The 17451-nt window shown below is 32.3% G+C and overlaps 1 protein-coding gene across 4 annotated transcripts; it reads left to right on the forward strand.

The window, feature by feature from the left end:
* The first annotated feature begins 12767 nt into the window (after positions 1–12767).
* On the forward strand, positions 12768–15595 carry LOC105777313 (putative F-box protein PP2-B12). Of its 4 annotated transcripts, none has more exons than XM_012600512.2 (3): positions 12768–13107; positions 14313–14428; positions 14880–15595. In XM_012600512.2, exons 1-3 carry the CDS (start codon positions 12841–12843, stop codon positions 15286–15288), a joined length of 792 nt encoding a protein of 263 aa, XP_012455966.1. In that variant the 5' UTR covers positions 12768–12840; the 3' UTR covers positions 15289–15595. The 4 variants fall into 4 exon arrangements, with proteins under 4 accessions (XP_012455966.1, XP_052477858.1, XP_012455965.1 ...); XM_052621898.1 differs by having other exon boundaries at positions 14889–15595; XM_012600511.2 differs by having other exon boundaries at positions 12770–13107; positions 14310–14428.
* Positions 15596–17451: the final 1856 nt, after the last annotated feature.

A 17451-nucleotide genomic window follows, 5' to 3' on the forward strand; every position in this document is an offset into this window, starting at 1 on the left:
ACTTTTAATAAAAATATTATTTTCGTATTTTATTATTTTATATTATTTCAGTACATTTTGTTTGAAATATTTGTATTAATTATTTCTGAATTTTTAAAATTTTAGTAAAACACTATTACTTGACCATTTCTTCGTATTTTTTCTCCGCATTTTATTCCTTTAAAAATATCATAATTTCTAATTTTATAAATTTATTAATTTAGTGTGTTTTTAAATTAATTTAGTGTAAAAAACACTTATTCCTACCCTTTGCTCGTATTATTTTCCGAATTTTATTACTTTCAATAAAAAATATTATTTTTGTATTTTATTATTTTATATTATTTCAGTACATATTTTTGAAATATTTGTATTAATTATTTTGAATTTTTAAAAATTTAGTAAAACACTCTTACTCCGCCATTTCTTCGTATTTTTTCTTCGCATCTTATTACTTTAAAAATATCATAATTTCTAATTTTATAATTTTACTTTATTTCAGTGCATTATGTTTGAAATTTATTAAATATACCATTTTTTCGGATTTTATTACTTTCCGTGAATATACAATTTCCGCTTTTTTTCTTTTCGTATTTTATGTTTTCTTAAACATATTTTTTATCATTTTATTTTTAATGCTATTTTTCTAAAAAACTAATTACAACATTTTAAATAAATTTCATAAAAAATTCTAATCAACATACAATTTACATAACATGAATTTTTCATACTAAATAAATTTCATAAAATTTATATGCTAAATAACATAATAAAACACGATAATGTACATAACATAATTTTTTACACACAAATATTACAAAAATTAAAATTAATAATAAAAAATTACATTTTTTTTCTTTCTTTTTCCTTTCTCCCCTCTTCTTCTTCTTTTTTTTTTCTCTTCTTTCCTTTTCTTTCCTTCTTTTTCTTCTTCTCCTTTCCTTTTCTTTCCTTCTTTTTCTTTCTTTCCTCTCATTTCCTTTTCTTTCTTTTTCTTTCTTTCTTTCTTCTTCTTTCCCTCTCTTTCTCTTCCCCCCACCCACCAGCCGGCTGGCCCATTATATGGGCAGTGCCGCCTATGGGAATGGCACCATCGGTGCCACCCATGGGAAAGGCACCACCAGGGTATTGTCACATCACCTGCAGCCTTTTTTTCTGTTTTTTTGTATTATTTTCGTAATTAAAAAATATATATATAATATTTTTGTTATTTTTTATTTTTTTGTAATATTTTTGTAAAAATCTCATTTTTTTAGTCATTCAAGGCGTCATGCGATAAAGTCAGAAATTAAAATTGAGCAGTTTGTATGGAATCTTATGATATTTTATGTTTTTAAATTTTTAACGTATGAGGATATAATAATAATAATAATAATAATTGGAGCCTGAGATTCATAATTTTATTTGATAACAGTTTGGTTGGCAGTAAAGTGTAATTAATACCCAACTATAGTAGAGGTCATTTCCAAAATTGTTCCTAAAGCCTTAGAAAAGTAAGAAGAAAAACACACTTACGATTTTGCAAAACTAATATTTTAATTATATCTTCTAATTATTCAAAATAAAAGGAGTTTAATAAAGTAAAAGGAAAATTCAATTTTACTTGATGCACTTTAAAGCTTACAAATTCATGTTGGAAAATATCTTTACATTAACTCAAAATCATATTGCTCTTTGGCTTGTAAGAAATGTGGCATTCTTTTAATGGTACATGATTTTGTCAAATTTTTAAATTTTGTATTTTTTTGTTAGGATATTTTGATAGTTGATCGTTTTGTTTACTTTTATTTTGAATTCTTATTACTCTATAAATACTTTAATTTCAATCCGTGAAAGTATGCTCCATTTTGTTTTATTTTTAGTTTCTTTATTGTAATCAAAGCTTTCAAAGCTTAAACAAGTAAAATCTGTTTTTTTTTTTTCTATCTTTCTTATTGCCTCACATAAAAATGCCTGATATTATAGTTGTTAATGTCATTAACACAGCTAATACCAATACCACTATCCAATTCAATCTTACTTCTCAGCTACCAATCAAATTAACTGGCAACCATAATTTCATGATTTGAAAAACATAGGTAGAAGTGTTAATGTATGGTCACTATAACACCCCTTGACCGACTCTATCGCCAGATCCAAGCTACAAGAAGTTTTATTTGTTGTCGGAGCAACTACATCCAATTATACACTACACAACCATTTATACATGATATTAAATATAATTCGCATTCATACCATGCTACATAATCATTTTCAAGTCCCTCACAAGCTTACGAAAGCTCCTTTGTTAACCCAAGGTTGAATTAGGACCAAATTACAAAATTTTCAAAATCTCAGGCCGACATCACGACAACACCAATCAGTAAGTTATGTCACAACCTCAGGCATCACGACATCGTAACATCACTCACTATCATCCTATGTCACAACGCCGAGGACTCGCAGCTACCATGTTGCCTTTATTTTTTGTTAAAAAAATCACATTTGGTACCTATTCATTTGTTTCAACCAAAAGATGTTATTACACTTATTCATATACCACTTTCACCTATACCAAAACATGTAAATTCAAGCTAAAACAATTTTATAAAACCTTTGAAAAATAATCATTCAAATGCCATAAATATTTATGTTCAAAACTTAAACATATTCAAGTCACCTATCAAATTAACGTACCAATTCATGCTATATGCAAATCTTAGCATATATATATAACATGCGCAAGTTTGAAATCATCAACTAAATAACATCAACCATGGCTAAAACCATACATCGATTAGCACATACACTAAGCTTCTCATGCAACTCAACATTTACCACAAATTCAATCATGATGTCCTATTAAGAAAATGACCATTTTCATAACACATTATCCCTGTATACATGTCACAACCTTATAACAAAAAAGAAACATATTTCTACCGATTTGGTGATAGTGTGAGCTTGGCATCGATCCGACTCATGAGTTATACAAGGTGATAACCTACAAATAGATAAAACAACTAGAGTAGGCATTTAAATGCTTAGTAAGTTCAAATGGAAATTACTATGTTTACCTTGTTCCTACTTACGCATTTTACCTACTTTAATTTGGCACAAGTTTGGCTAGATCATAGCACTTTAAGACATCAACAAGGTGAGCATATATACATATATATATCCATCACCTATAAACACAATAAACAACTCAAACATACTAAATCATGTCACTTGCACATAATCTATCTCAATACTATATTCAACATCAATTTATAAAGATATACCAATTACATGTAATTCTTTTCGATGACATATCAAATTGGTTACCAAATCCTTTTCGTCACATTTTTTTTAAGTTTCCAATTTAAATTAATATATACCACCCAATGGAACCCTAATAAAACAAACTTAGATGCACGGGTGAACTAAGTTACTTGTCCGAGCTAAAATTACATCAGATTACCCTTCTAGGCTAAACCTATATCATATATTACCCGAGAATTCGCAACAAATGTTGAATCTCGTTATATTGCCGGAGGATCCGCATAAAATGCTAGATCTCGTTATATTACCTAAGGATCTGAAAAAATTTTAAATCTCATTATAATTTTGACAATTAGTTGAACATTCGTAATCAGTGCCCCTCCATGAAAGCATTATCACCTATGAAGAATTTATGAAAAACTACTTGATCACGAAAATTTTCTCAAAAATGAATAGTGTAAATAAAAAAGCCTCCAGTTATAGTTTCTATTGCTTAATGACTCAATTCAGGTCATTTAGGCCCAACAAAAATAGCCACTGATAATTAAATAACTCCAATAGTTAATCTCTTAGTAACCAAAAACGGCATCTTCTATTTCCCAAGCAAAACAGTAATCAATGGAAGCCTCGTCAAAATTCACAACAATTTTCACTACAACAATTTTCACATAATATTGTCCAGTGTCAGCTCTGTGGTCGTCCTAGCCAATCTGCAAGAGTTTGTCACACAACAGCGCATAATCATTATCAAGCTCAGGCTAATTATGTGACTTAGTTCTATTCACAACTTGAACCTAGAGTTGTAAACTCGAGACTATTGTAACACCCTTAACCCGAATCTGTCGTCGGAACAGGGTTACAGAGCATTACCGAAATTTACAGATCAAACAAACAGACATTCCATTTCATATAACATTCATGTCAAAAATCAATCAAATTCAATCATATCATCCCTTATGCGAGCCCTCGAGCTCAAAATAAATATTAAAAACAAGTCGGGACTAAATCGGGTACTCAAACCATTTTTCAAAAAATATTAAAATTTTTTCAAAGGTGTAGGGGACACACGCCTGTGTAGCCAGGCCGTGTCTCTCACACGGTCAAGACCGTGTCTAAGGCCGTGTGGGCATTCAAAATAGGGACACACGGCCGTGTCCCAGCTCATGTCTAAACTTGTGAGCTCTCTGACTTAGGTCACATGGCCAAGCCACACGCCCGTGTGTTAGGCCGTGTGAACAATTTGAGCATACTGACTTGTGACACACGGCCAAGCCACACGCCCGTGTACTAGGCCGTGTGAACCTACTGACTTGTGCTCTTTAAAAGATATAGGGGACACACAGCCGTGTCACCTAACCGTGTGTCACACACGATTGAGACACACACCCATGTCTTTGTCTAAGTACCAACCTAAACACAACAATTTGCATAAGACCAAGTCCTAAATAGGCATTTAAAACCAACCAAAATTAAGCTTAAAATATGTAATATCATCACGTATAAACATTATGCCCATAGACACCTCAAATGACCATTTAAAAACATGCCAACTATGTATCCAAACTTACCTAAATGAACAAACACATATATGCATAATTGTACCAAAATTTAACATGTATGACACTTATCAAGCTCAACTATTTGGTACCTATAACACCAATTCACAAATTAGAACATTTACATGATAACCATACACAAAATATGATAAGGCCATTTACATATATACATAACAAAATATACCAAGATACAAGTCAAATCAAATGGCTAAAAACATAACAAAACATGTAGCCTATCATTAGCCAAAATAACCTATATATGCCATTATAACCAAAAGTACCCAAAATAGTCGACAGATAGTGTGATATAGCTCCGTCAAGCTTCCAACCCGAACGAGCTTTTGAATCACTATAAAATACAAAAAATAACACAAAGTAATCATTTAAGCTTAGTAAGTTTGTATAACTCAGATTTTAACTTACCATTTAACCACCATTTAGGTAAGTAAACCAAAGCATATCACAACTCAATTTGGCCAAAATCCTAACACATATTCATCAACCTAGTTAGCCATGTATTCATATAAAAATCGAGAATCGTGTATGAGTTCAAAAACTATTTAAATTTCATATACATGTAACATCTATACCATGTATCCATATATCATATATAAACCATTTCCATGTACTTCACGTAAATACCTGTACTAGTTCGTATCAAACTCATATAACCTTGTAACAAAACTGTGCATGTTGAACCACTTAGAATAATACCAGATACGTGGGAATCTCGCACACTATGTGCCAACATGTGGTCGAAACCACTACTATCTCATATCTCATATCAGTACTCTATCTCTCAAGCCATAAATGGGTCTACTCACACAAGCTGTTAGTCAAGACGAAGTTACACGGTGTTGCTTACACAAGCTGTCAAGTAACAGCAACAAATGCTGGAAACTCAGCCACCGTTGAAACTCATGAATTGGTGGCTTGTGGAGGCATCAACTAGATGATTGATCGAGGGCAAGAGAAAGTTGTCCTTGGGGCACTCCTTGTTGAGGTTTGTGAAGTCGGTGCACATCCTCCACTTACCACGCGCCTTATTTACTGTTACCACATTTGAAACCCAATCTGGGTATTCTACCTCCTTGATAAACCCTATCGGCAGCAACTTGGCGATCTCCTGCATAACTTCCTCAATCACTTGATGTGCAAATTTCCTTCATTTCTACTTTACTAGCTTTGCTTCAGGGAGCACATTCAACTTGTGCACAATTACCTCCGGGTCCACACCTGGCATGTCTGTCGCAGACCAGGCAAGACATACGAGTTTTTTCCCAGCCAGTTGATCAACGTGTTTTTTTTGTACTCCTTTAATGCTGACGAGATCTTAACTGTTCTCTCTTTATTGTCGTAAAAGATCTACAGAGTTTCGATATGCTCCGTAACTTAAGGCTTTTTGTTCTTGTGCTCGTCTCTTACATCTAAATTGTCTAGGTCTAGAACTTGTCTTGCTAATACAGCCTTCTACAAACTTTGCCCCTCAGTTGTGGGTTCCCTTATTTGATTGACAAATAGCATGTGGCATTACCTCATTGTGCGCTGATTAGATCACAGAAAATCGACCCAATCTTTATTGGGAACTTAATTTTCATGCAAAAGGTCGCCACTACCATCCTCGCCATTCTCATTATTGGTCTCCCAAAGATGGCGTTGTATACCATTAGGTGGTCCACTACATAAAACTGGACATACTCTGTGGTCGTGTGCTCGTCGTCCCCTAAGATGACTAGCAGGGTGATTAAGCCATTTACCTCAACTGAACAGTTTGCAAAACTATATAGCAGGCTGGCTTTGGATAACGATCACTCTTTTAGCCCCATCTTTCTACATGCAAAATGAGACTGCGACCTTCTCTAGGTACCCGCGAGTTGGATCTATAACCTTATCTCACAAGTTGGTTCTACGAGTCATACCTGTAATCCTGCCTTGTGAGCTCGCACAAGGTTCCTACAAGCTGGGTCTATAGCCTTGCTTTGCGATTTGGTTCGCCTTGTCGTCTTCTCGTGGTCGGGTCATAGGTCGAAGGTTCAAATTTTTTCTAGAGTTCTGATCTCAAGTTATTAACGTATAACAAATATATAATAACTATTTTGATTATTTAAATATAATGCTAATAAAAAATTGTTAATCGCTAGTAAAACATTTGTAGAAAGTAAGAATCAAATCAATATTTACTATTCAAAGTTTTTTCCTTTCTATAATAGTTAATAAATTATAGCTACTTATTATAAATGGTTCAAAATTTCTATTTACAAAATGTAATATAAGGTTTTTCTTTTATACTTTTGGGTTAATGATATATAATAATTTAACTTTTATTTATTATATAAATTCATTTTAATAGAATAAAATTAATATTTATAAGAATGATAAATTTTATTTAATTAAATGTTTTAATTTATAAATGTGAAAAAATCTTATAAATAATAAATTCAATAAAAACCAACAGCCGTTATCACTATATAAAACCAAGAAATCTGAAGGTCCAATATGTTTAAATCTTTTTATTTTTTCTCTTTCAGGCCAGGTTACATTTGGTTCAAACTTATCTCAAGTGCAAGCGCCAATCCTCTAAAACCTCAAATTTTCCCATGCATAGAGACATAATCAAAATAATAATTTTATGAATAGTAAAATATGTAAAACATCAAAATTTGCCCTTTTCTTTCTTTAATCCTTACTTTTTCTATATTTGCATGCATGTTATGACTCAAAATCGTGTATTTACACATACTTACAGGTATATCGTTAAAGGAAAATAGATGCATGACTTCGAAAATTATCTTTGATTAAGAAAGTAAAAATATCATTTGTTCACATAACTTTGATTTGGTTCTAAAATTAACAAATTGAGTTTGAAGAACTTGAGTGTCAAATTAATTGACCCAAATCTAAAATGATCAAAATCCTGAATAATTTGAATTCGAAATGACTTGACTTGAATCAAAATTAGTCAAAACCAAAACAACTCAAACTTAAAAACTATCCGAAACTTTTTAAGATCAATCTAAAATCAATTAAATCCACTCAGTTGATAAATCTAGACACAATAGATGAATATATGGTCCAAAGATAGTAGGAAAGGGTATGATTGGGCTAGGTCTAGATCGAATCCATCAGATCCGGTTTAACAACTCGCTTCACTATTCATATATGAATAAAATATTAAAAATATTTTTATATCAATAATTATATATTTTATAATTAAATTTAAATTATAAATATCTTTTATTAATTGAGTGAAATTGGATTGATTCGAAATGAACAAGGTACTCGACCTACCAAAAATCTAAATAAGAATCATGGTGTTATTATTGGAGGAATTCAACTTAGAGCCTCTATGTTGTTCAAAACATCAAATGTAATCATGTTCCCTTAATTATTTGGTTTTGTTGCAAGAAATTCTTCATCTCAAGCAAACACTGTCGCCATTGCTTTTACGTGGAAAAGACTCGACTTCACCTTCAATTCGGGGCGTAAAATATATTCATGGACAATGCTTCCGTTCCTCTTTCTTATTGCATAATTCCACGTCAACTGGATTTAGATTTTTAAAATAGAATTAATTTATTTTATGGATACCGACTTTAGTAGTAGTATGAGATTCATACAAATATTTTATTTTTATTTTTATTTTTGGTAAATACAAAGAAGGGTATGCCTCAAAGCATCTTATTGCATATTTTACGTAGCACCGACAGCTTCCTCATATAGAATTACCTTTACACAAACAGGTGGATTAGCAAAGTATTGCAATACTACTTTCCTCGATCCCTTTTGCCTGGCTATATTAAGGCCATCAACCACTGCCCAAAGTTCTACTTGGATCACATTAAAAGTGCCCACATTTCTACTATACTCAACTATCCACCTGCCACGGCTATCTTCAACTACTCAACCCGCAAAAGATCTTCTAAGAGCTTCTTTTCTTGCACAGCCGTATTAATTTTCAATCAATCCTCCTCCGCTGTACTCCATCGAGTTTGATTAGTCCTATTGCACAATGCTAAATTGTCACTTTGCCGTCTTGCTTTCACATTTCTTGCCCAACTCACTCCTCGCTGCAACAATGTTTATTTCGAAACATTGCCTTATTCCTTGATTTCCACAATTTTCAACAAATATTCCAAACAAAGATCCCCACTCACTCATAAGAACCTGCCACAAGCGAGTTGAGGAACAACTTTCATATAATTTGACTTTGCTAATCTGCGGCCTCGAAGAACATGTAAAATATCTCTTGCCATCTAGGAAGCACGGACACGGCTCATCCCTCCTTGTACTGGTGTCGCACGTGTGTCCGACATGGACACTCGTTAGACCAGAGGCGATTCTAGGGGGGCTGGCATGGGCCCGGCCCCCTTAAAATGAAAAATTGTCATTTAGGCCTCTAAATTTTTTAAAATTTTAAATTAATAAAGGTAAAATTGCACTTTGGCCACCCCTAAAATTATAAAAATTCAATTTAATCCTTTAAAAATTATAAAGATATAGACTATAAAAAATTAAAATTTCATTTAGCCCCCCCTAAACAATTGTTTTGGCTTCGCCCCTGCGTCGGACACACCCGGATGCGTACGGGACACGCTGGAATATGTCCAAAAAAAAATTTGGACACGGTCTTGATACGGTAACAATGGACAGAGGCGCCGGATTGAAAAATCTCAGTTGAGAGTGAAAGGAGAAGCAGAGTGTTAGATTTTTTTTTCCCCTATTTTTTCCCGTGAAAGAAATGAAAAGATGAAAGTAAGGCTGAAAGTTTTAGAGTTTTTTTAAAGGAGATGAAAGGTTTTTTTTTTTAGACAAATTTGAAGTAGTCCTCTTAGTTATTTGTAATTAATTTAAAATATTGGGCTGGATTACCTTTTTAGTTTTTTGTTGTGAGCAGCCCAAGGTCTGTTTTGAGGTATTTGTAAATTAATTTAAAATATTGAGTTGGATATTAAGTATTTTAACATAAATATATATAAAAATATTAAAAATATTTTGTATTGCCATATCTTGCCGTATTCATGTCCTCATTTTTTTAAAATTATCGTGTCATCGTGTCCGTATGGTGTTGTACCCGTATTACGACACGATATATGCTTCATAGCTTGCCATGCACCACATCCAAGCTAGCCGTATCATTAGCCTTTCCTCTCTTACATCTCTGATAGATTCTCAACAATCTATCTTTTAGTACAATCCACAAATTGATGGACCCTTTGAGGCCCTTTAAAATGTCATATCTGGTGTCGCATCTGCTTTGGTTCTTCTCTTGATGTTTTTGTCAAATGATCGTAACAGTTGGCCACTAAGAAGGTGCCTTGTTTAGACCACTGCCAAATGAGTATATATGTCCTTGCCCTTTCACATGGAGCACAAATACTAGAGGATAATCATTTGATAGAGATGTCACTAAAACTTATCCCACCACCAACTTCCATTTGCAATACCATATCGAAAACATAAGCAAAATCATCAAAGCCATGACCAGTTATACAATGACTACGAACTATATAGGAGGGGGTTTTGGACCTACTCTATCGGACACCGGAAGTCTCAGACCCTGCTAGAACATCGAGTGTTCGACAAGGTTATTAGACCAGACCAAACGAAGGCCCTAGGATAAGCCCAACAAGAAGGGCTTTGGAACCCATTCTTAGGCCGATGAAACCACCAAAGGCATGAGATACCATCATTGGGCTCCATTGAACTCGTCACTTAGGCCATGTAGGCCCAATACTTGGGCATGAAGCCCACTTTCGAAGGAGGCCCCTTTAATTTTTAATTAATTTGATAAATAATTTGACATTAAATAATATTATTAGTTATAAATAATGCTTATTGTGGATTTAAAAATTAAAAATAAATAAAACATATAACAATCTCTTAATCAGTTTATAAATAAAAAATTATTATCTAATAAAAGGAAATTCAATTAGTTATTTCACTTTTTTTTCTTATGAAAAATTAAATGTTTATAATTTTTTCTTATATAATTATTTATAGAATATTTGAATTATTTTTAACTCGGATTTAATTTCCAATTTCAGGGACCAACTTTGAGGACTATTTTTATGTGCCTTGAAGGAAATATCATATTGTTGACAACAAGAGTAAATCTAAATTTTTTTAAAGATTTTTCCATTTTGTTTAGCTTACATTTTATCAATCAAAGAGTTATAAAATATTATATTTAGAAGAAAACTAATGAAAAAAGGAAATGGAGTTTCAAAATAAACTCATTGGTATTAGGAATTGACTTGGAAAACGACTCATTAGTTGAGAGAAGTTTTATTTTTTATTTTGGGGTTTTATAAATTTATAGATGTGAAATGACTCTGTTTTAAAAGCAAAAAGCTTTGGTTAGGAAGTTTAAAGAACAATTTGATAGAATTTGTAAATGTAAAGAATTAAATTTATTGAATTATTTAGAATTAGAATCAAAATAGAATATGTAAGTATTGAGGACTAAATATATTATTATACCAGTTAGAAAAATGCTTTCATTTATCAATTTAATCGTAGGTGACCAAACCAAGAACTAATTCAAATATTAGTACCTAAATTGAAATTTTTAAAATTAAGCGACTAAAACAGAAACACGAACATAATTAAGTAACTATTTGTAAAATTTATCCACTTTTATAAAGAAAATTAAACGAAATGTGAGATTTTTTAAAAAGGAAAAAGAATCCATTCATTGAATTTGAAAACCCTTGTTGCACTATTTAGAATTATTAAAATAATTTTATACTTTTATATTTTTATATTATTTCATAGGTTTATATTTAAAGTTTGTGATTTTTTAAAATATATATATATATATATTATTTAAGTAATAATTCGTACCTATCAGAGTTGGTTGCGGCCACGACACATCTTATAATTGGATTTCTGCACAAACAGGACATTGAGATTGACTTGGCGTTTGGCATCTTATAATTGTCAAATACTCCTTTACTCCAACCATAGAATAGTTTTTTGATATGCCAAAAATATATTTTTGACTTTTGAAGGTCATCTAATATTTTTAAGAGGAATTAGAATAAATTTTCAAAAACATTAAGAATGTAATTGTATTATATTAATTTATAATTTCGTAATTTTAAAAATATATTAAAAGTATATTATTTTAGCTAAAACTTTGCTTGCTTTTTGACATAGTATTTAAAATAATTTATCATTATGGTTCTAATCATATCGATTTTTGATATAATGCTATAATTACTCATAACTCTTCCCTAACTAATATATAGAAGGATAATATGTTTTAACACACTCGAACTCACATTCTCTTACATTAACAATAATACTCATGTCAATTAAATTAAAATTCAATCGACCCATTATCATTAATCTTGAAAGGAATTAATTTGATAAATTTAAATATTTTGTGAGAGAGATTTGACGTTTTAGCGGTTCTAGGAAATAGCATATTTTTGAAAGATACAATTACTAATATTTTGATAATAATTTTATTTCTGAAGAAAACTGGCCATTAGATGGAAAAGTGGTTCGGTGAGAACAATCCTAGCTATTAAAACTTCAATTTAAGAGATTTAGTTTCTATTTATATATAAAAAGAGATTGAACTTTCTATATAAGATTTCATTATTAACTTTGATAGGATTTTACTCTCAATTCTATAAGTATTTAAGTGAATTTTATTAAAAATATAGATTTCAAGTTTTAAAAATAATAAATTACTTTTTGAATGCCCAATAATTCAATTATGAATCTATTCAAATTGTTTGCAAAATCGAAAACAAAACTCTTTTAACATTTGACCAATACAAAATTCAATTATCTTTAAATATAATTTTAATGTCAAAATTGAATAAAGTAATGGAAATTGAAGTTGTAAGTAAGTTGAGGTTAACCTAAAAAAGCCACGTCATTGGATATATTAAATGAAAATTGAAAGTATCCTAACGTGCCCGATTGTCTCAAGTAGAATGCAAAATAACATAAACGTGACGGAAAAGTGAAAATACAGAAAACAGTTTATAAAAATCATGCTTCTTGTTTCTTTCCCACATTCAATTTATTCTCCGACTCAAGCAACCATATGGAGATTACAAAGGTGTTACCCGACGACTGCATATCTCTCATCATATCCTTAACTTCGCCTCGAGACGCCTGTCGAATGGCCCTTCTTTCTCATGCTTTCAACTCCATTGCAGACTCCAATGCTGTATGGCAGATGTTTCTGCCCCTTGATTATATTCATATCATTTCTAATTCATCGTCGCCCCCGTCGTTGCTCTCATTGCCCAAGAAGGACCTTTATTTCACTCTATGTTATCATCCCGTTCTTACTCATAACGGTGATATGGTGAGTCCTACTCAAACTTATTTTCCATTTCTCTGCTACCAACTTATACTTTTTATAAATTTTTTGGTACATAAGAAGAAGCAGCAGGAGATTTGAATTTATTTTTATTTAATACTTAAAATTATCTATAACTTTTTTTCAATCATTATATAGAAAAATATAAACACACTTTTAACACGCTCGAATCTATATTCCTATAACTAACGATAATATCATATTAACCGAGCTAAAATTCCCTCGGTATATAAATTATTGTTGATTGAAGGAGTGTCCAAATAAAACTAATATACGTAGGGGTGTGCATAATTCGGGTAAAACCGAAAAAATTCGGTTAACCGACCGAATTCGGTTAATCGGTCGGTTAACCGAATTTTTTCGGTCGTGGGTCGGTTAATTTTTTATGATTTTTCGGTTAACGGTTAATTCGGTTCAAACCGTCGGTTAACTGAAAATTTTCGGTTAACCGAAAAAATTAATAAATAAAATTATCAAACCCAACCCAAACTCAATTACCCAACCCAATAAAACTAAAACTAAAGTTTACCCAATTACCCAATCCAATAAAACTAAAACTAAAAGACAACCCAATTTACTAAAGTCTAAAACCCAATTTACTTTAATAATTTATAAATTTTTTAAATTTTAAAAATAAAAAAAAAAAATTCGGGTAATTCGGGTATTTTTCGGTAATTCGGTTAATTCGGGTAATTCGGTTAATTCGGGTAATTCGGGTAATTCGGGTAATTCGGGTAATTTTAACCAAAATAAAAATACATAATTTTCGGTTAATTCGGTTAACCGACCTTATTAACCGAAAAAATTTCGGTTCGGTTAAATTTTTTTAAAAAAAAATCGGTTCGGTTAACGGTTAAAATTTTTGGAAGGTCGGTTAATTCGGTTATAGTAATTTCGGGTCGGTTAACCGAATGAACACCCCAAAATATACGTATCCAAATCAAAGTTGTCTACACTCTAACACTCCCGTAATTAATTTCTATTGGAGATGACGTGGATCGCAATTAGGGATGAAAAAGTAAATAATTTCCGGTTGTTTTTCTCTGGGCATTCCATTTTCATGAATTTAAATTTTAGTAAAACATATATACAATTTAATTAGACCCTCATTCTTTTGTTCCATGTGCACTTTGTCTGAATCATTGATAAAGTTGCCCATTTTCCTTTTCCCGTGTATCTTGAAATAGAAGTTCCAACTAGAGAAGGAGAGTGGAAAGAAGTGGTATATGGTAGGCGCAAGAGCACTTTCAATTCAATGGGTTGATACACCTCGCCACTGGACTTGGATATCACTACCAGACTCTAGGTTTGTTCTTCACACTTTTTTCTTTATTTTTAACATGTGAATGAAAGAGATCAATACATTTCTTTATTATTATTTTATATCAAAATAAATATATAAATTTTACATTGAGAGGATGGGTTTATGTACATAGAGTTCAAATTCTAAGCATGATGTAAATGGACTCTATACTCATACAAAACAATAGCTTATTGTCGCCATACTCTTTATTTCTTTCCAAGCTTCTAATCACTCGGTACAAAAATGCATTGGTCTTGACAAGGAATTTTTATTAGAAGGACAAGTTTACTTTTTCACCTAATTTATGGGGATTATTTTGCTAATTTTTTAAATAAATAGAAAAAAAATTCGGTTTAATTTCTAGTACAAGAGCTTTTCATGTTACTTTTACCGACAAATCAATTGAAAGCGTGTATTATTTTATTATCTTATTGTAAGATGCATATGATGATAGGTTTTGTAGGGTAGCTAAGCTTAAGAATGTGGGGAGGCTGGAAATAAAGGGAAAGGTTAAGCTGAACACCCTATCTTCCAATACAAACTATGAAGCATACTTTGTGTTTAAGCTTGTGAGAGACAGATATGGTTTCAGGCATACACCTGTGGAGTTGGATGTCAGCATTGAGGGAACAGCGGCAGGAGAAATGCGTAGTGTAATCCTAGACCCACCACGAAATATGCCACAGCAAGCTAAAGAGAGGGTAGATGGGTGGTTGGAGATTGAAATGGGGGAGTTCTTCAATGGTTTTGAAAATGATAGGACTGTGGAATTTAGTCTACGAGAAGACCATGATGATCAACCAAAACGAGGCCTCATTGTCCAAGGAATTGAGCTTAGACCTAAACATAAAAATAATAGGTAGCTTGCATTGCTTTGTAATTTAGGTTAGCTTCTTATTCATTATGTATGTCATATTGTCATCTATATAGTTTTATTATCAAATTAAGTTTGCCTTAGATCAAATATGAATAATACTAAAAAAAATGAAAAGTCAAAACTATAAATAATGATAGGGTAATTCAAGTTCTTTGGGTAGTAGACAAGGAGCTAATCTTCTCAAATTGCAATTTTGCTCATGTCTCTTTAAACAGTGTGTTGAAATTGGTCCACGGAAAACTCATGTAACTTAAATTTTATTTGTTGATAAAAATATTAGAAAAGAGTTGCTATGTGTACAAGACTTTGAATCCGATTTATTTGGTAAATGTTAAAATTAAGATATTTTTAAAATATTAAATAAAAACTAGAAATTCTATCATATGTATATACATAAACAAGAAAGGATTGTATGAAACCGTGATTCCACATCATCCTTATCCCTTTCTAACGGAAGTATGACTAATCAGATTTTTCCTCCTAATTTTCAGCTTTTTCCTCCTGAAAAAATTCAAATCCAATTAAAAATGCTAAAGATCGGGAAGAAAAATCTGATCTGTCATTTTCCCATTGAAAGGGATAAGGATGACGTGGAATCACAGTTTCATACAATTCATTCTCATACATAAACTACATCATTAGTAACTAAACTATGGGCAAGTCACTAGGTTATTAAAATCAATGTTACATGATTTTCTCTATTCACACTACCTGCACCAGTTGAAAGCTTTTTTTCTCCTTTTTTACTATAATAACCCAATTTGCTCGGGCCCATCATAATAATAATAGACCAAAAATAATTAAATAAGTCCAAGTATCAAGTCCATTTACAATCTTGAAAGGATTAAAGGAGAAAGGATTAGATGCTACTAAGATGTGTAGACGCTGTCGAGGCTAAAAAAATCTTGGAAGAAGTCCACGAGGGTGTTTGCGGAACACACGCCAATGGTTTTATAATGGCCAGGAAAATCATGATATTCGAGTATTATTGGTCCACCATGGAAGGAGATTGCATCAGTTATGCCAAGAAATGTCATAAGTGTCAAATTTATGGAGATAAAATTCATGTACCTCCCTCGCCTCTTCATGTTATAACTTATCCGTGGTCTTTCTCTATGTGGGGCATGGATGCCGTTGGGTCGATATCACCAAAAGCTTCTAATGGGCATCGATTCATCTTTGTGGTCATCGATTACTTCACTAAGTGGGTAGAGGCCATTTCTTACGCTAATGTCACGAAATCGGCAGTTAGCAAATTCTTGAATAAAGAAATCATATGTCGTTATTGGATGCCAGAAAGGATCATATCTGACAATGCATTAAACTTGAACAACTGTACGATAGCGGAGGTCTGTAGTCAATTCAAGATCAAACACCACAACTCATCACCATATCCCCCAAAAATGAATAGTGCAGTGGAGGCAGCCAATAAGAACATTAAGAAGATCGTGGGGAAAATGACTAAGACTTATAAAGATTGGCATGAGAAGTTACCATTTTCCCTTTATGCTTATCGAACATCTGTCAGGACCTCAACCGGGGCAACACATTTCTCTCTAGTTTATGGAATAGAGGCGGTTTTTCCCATTAAAGTTGAGATTCTTTCTCTCCAAGTTTTGGCAGAATTGAAATTGGATAATGCAGAATGGATTCAATCCTGATATGATCAGCTAAACTTGATTGAAGAGAAAAGGTTGAAAGCCATCCGTCATGGTCAGATGTACCAAAAACGAATAATGCGAGCTTACAAAAAAAAAGTTCGTCCCAGAGAATTCCATAAGGGGGACCTAGTATTGAAAAAGATCCTGCCCATACAAAAGAATTTCAGAGGAAAGTGGATGCCAAACTAGGAAGGACCTTACGTGGTAAAAAAGGCCTTTTCTGGAGGAGCGCTGATTTTGACTGAGATGGATGGCAAGAACTTGCCCAATCCTATGAATTCAGATTCAATCAAGAAGTATTTCACCTAAATAAAAAAAAGAGTGGAGAGGCCAAGGCGAAAACCCGCAAAGGGCGCCTTGAGATCAAAGGGGTTCTAAGTTGAAAACCCAAAAAAGGGCAATTCAAATTTTGATCGAAGGTGGGCCATATGGAAATCTTGTCCTATCAGAATTAACCAGAAAGAGAGACACTACATCTTGGGGCATCA

The sequence above is a fragment of the Gossypium raimondii genome, chromosome 10 (genome assembly GCF_025698545.1).
Source record: "Gossypium raimondii isolate GPD5lz chromosome 10, ASM2569854v1, whole genome shotgun sequence".
In the NCBI taxonomy this organism is placed as follows: Eukaryota; Viridiplantae; Streptophyta; class Magnoliopsida; order Malvales; family Malvaceae; genus Gossypium; species Gossypium raimondii.

Coding starts and splice junctions, on each gene's coding strand:
- LOC105777313 (XM_012600511.2), top strand. CDS start 12,841: ATGGAGATTACAAAGGTGTTACCCGACGACTGCATATCTCTCATCATA. Junction 13,108..14,309: donor TTACTCATAACGGTGATATG/GTGAGTCCTACT, acceptor ATCTTGAAATAG/AAGTTCCAACTAGAGAAGGA. Junction 14,429..14,879: donor ATATCACTACCAGACTCTAG/GTTTGTTCTTCA, acceptor ATATGATGATAG/GTTTTGTAGGGTAGCTAAGC.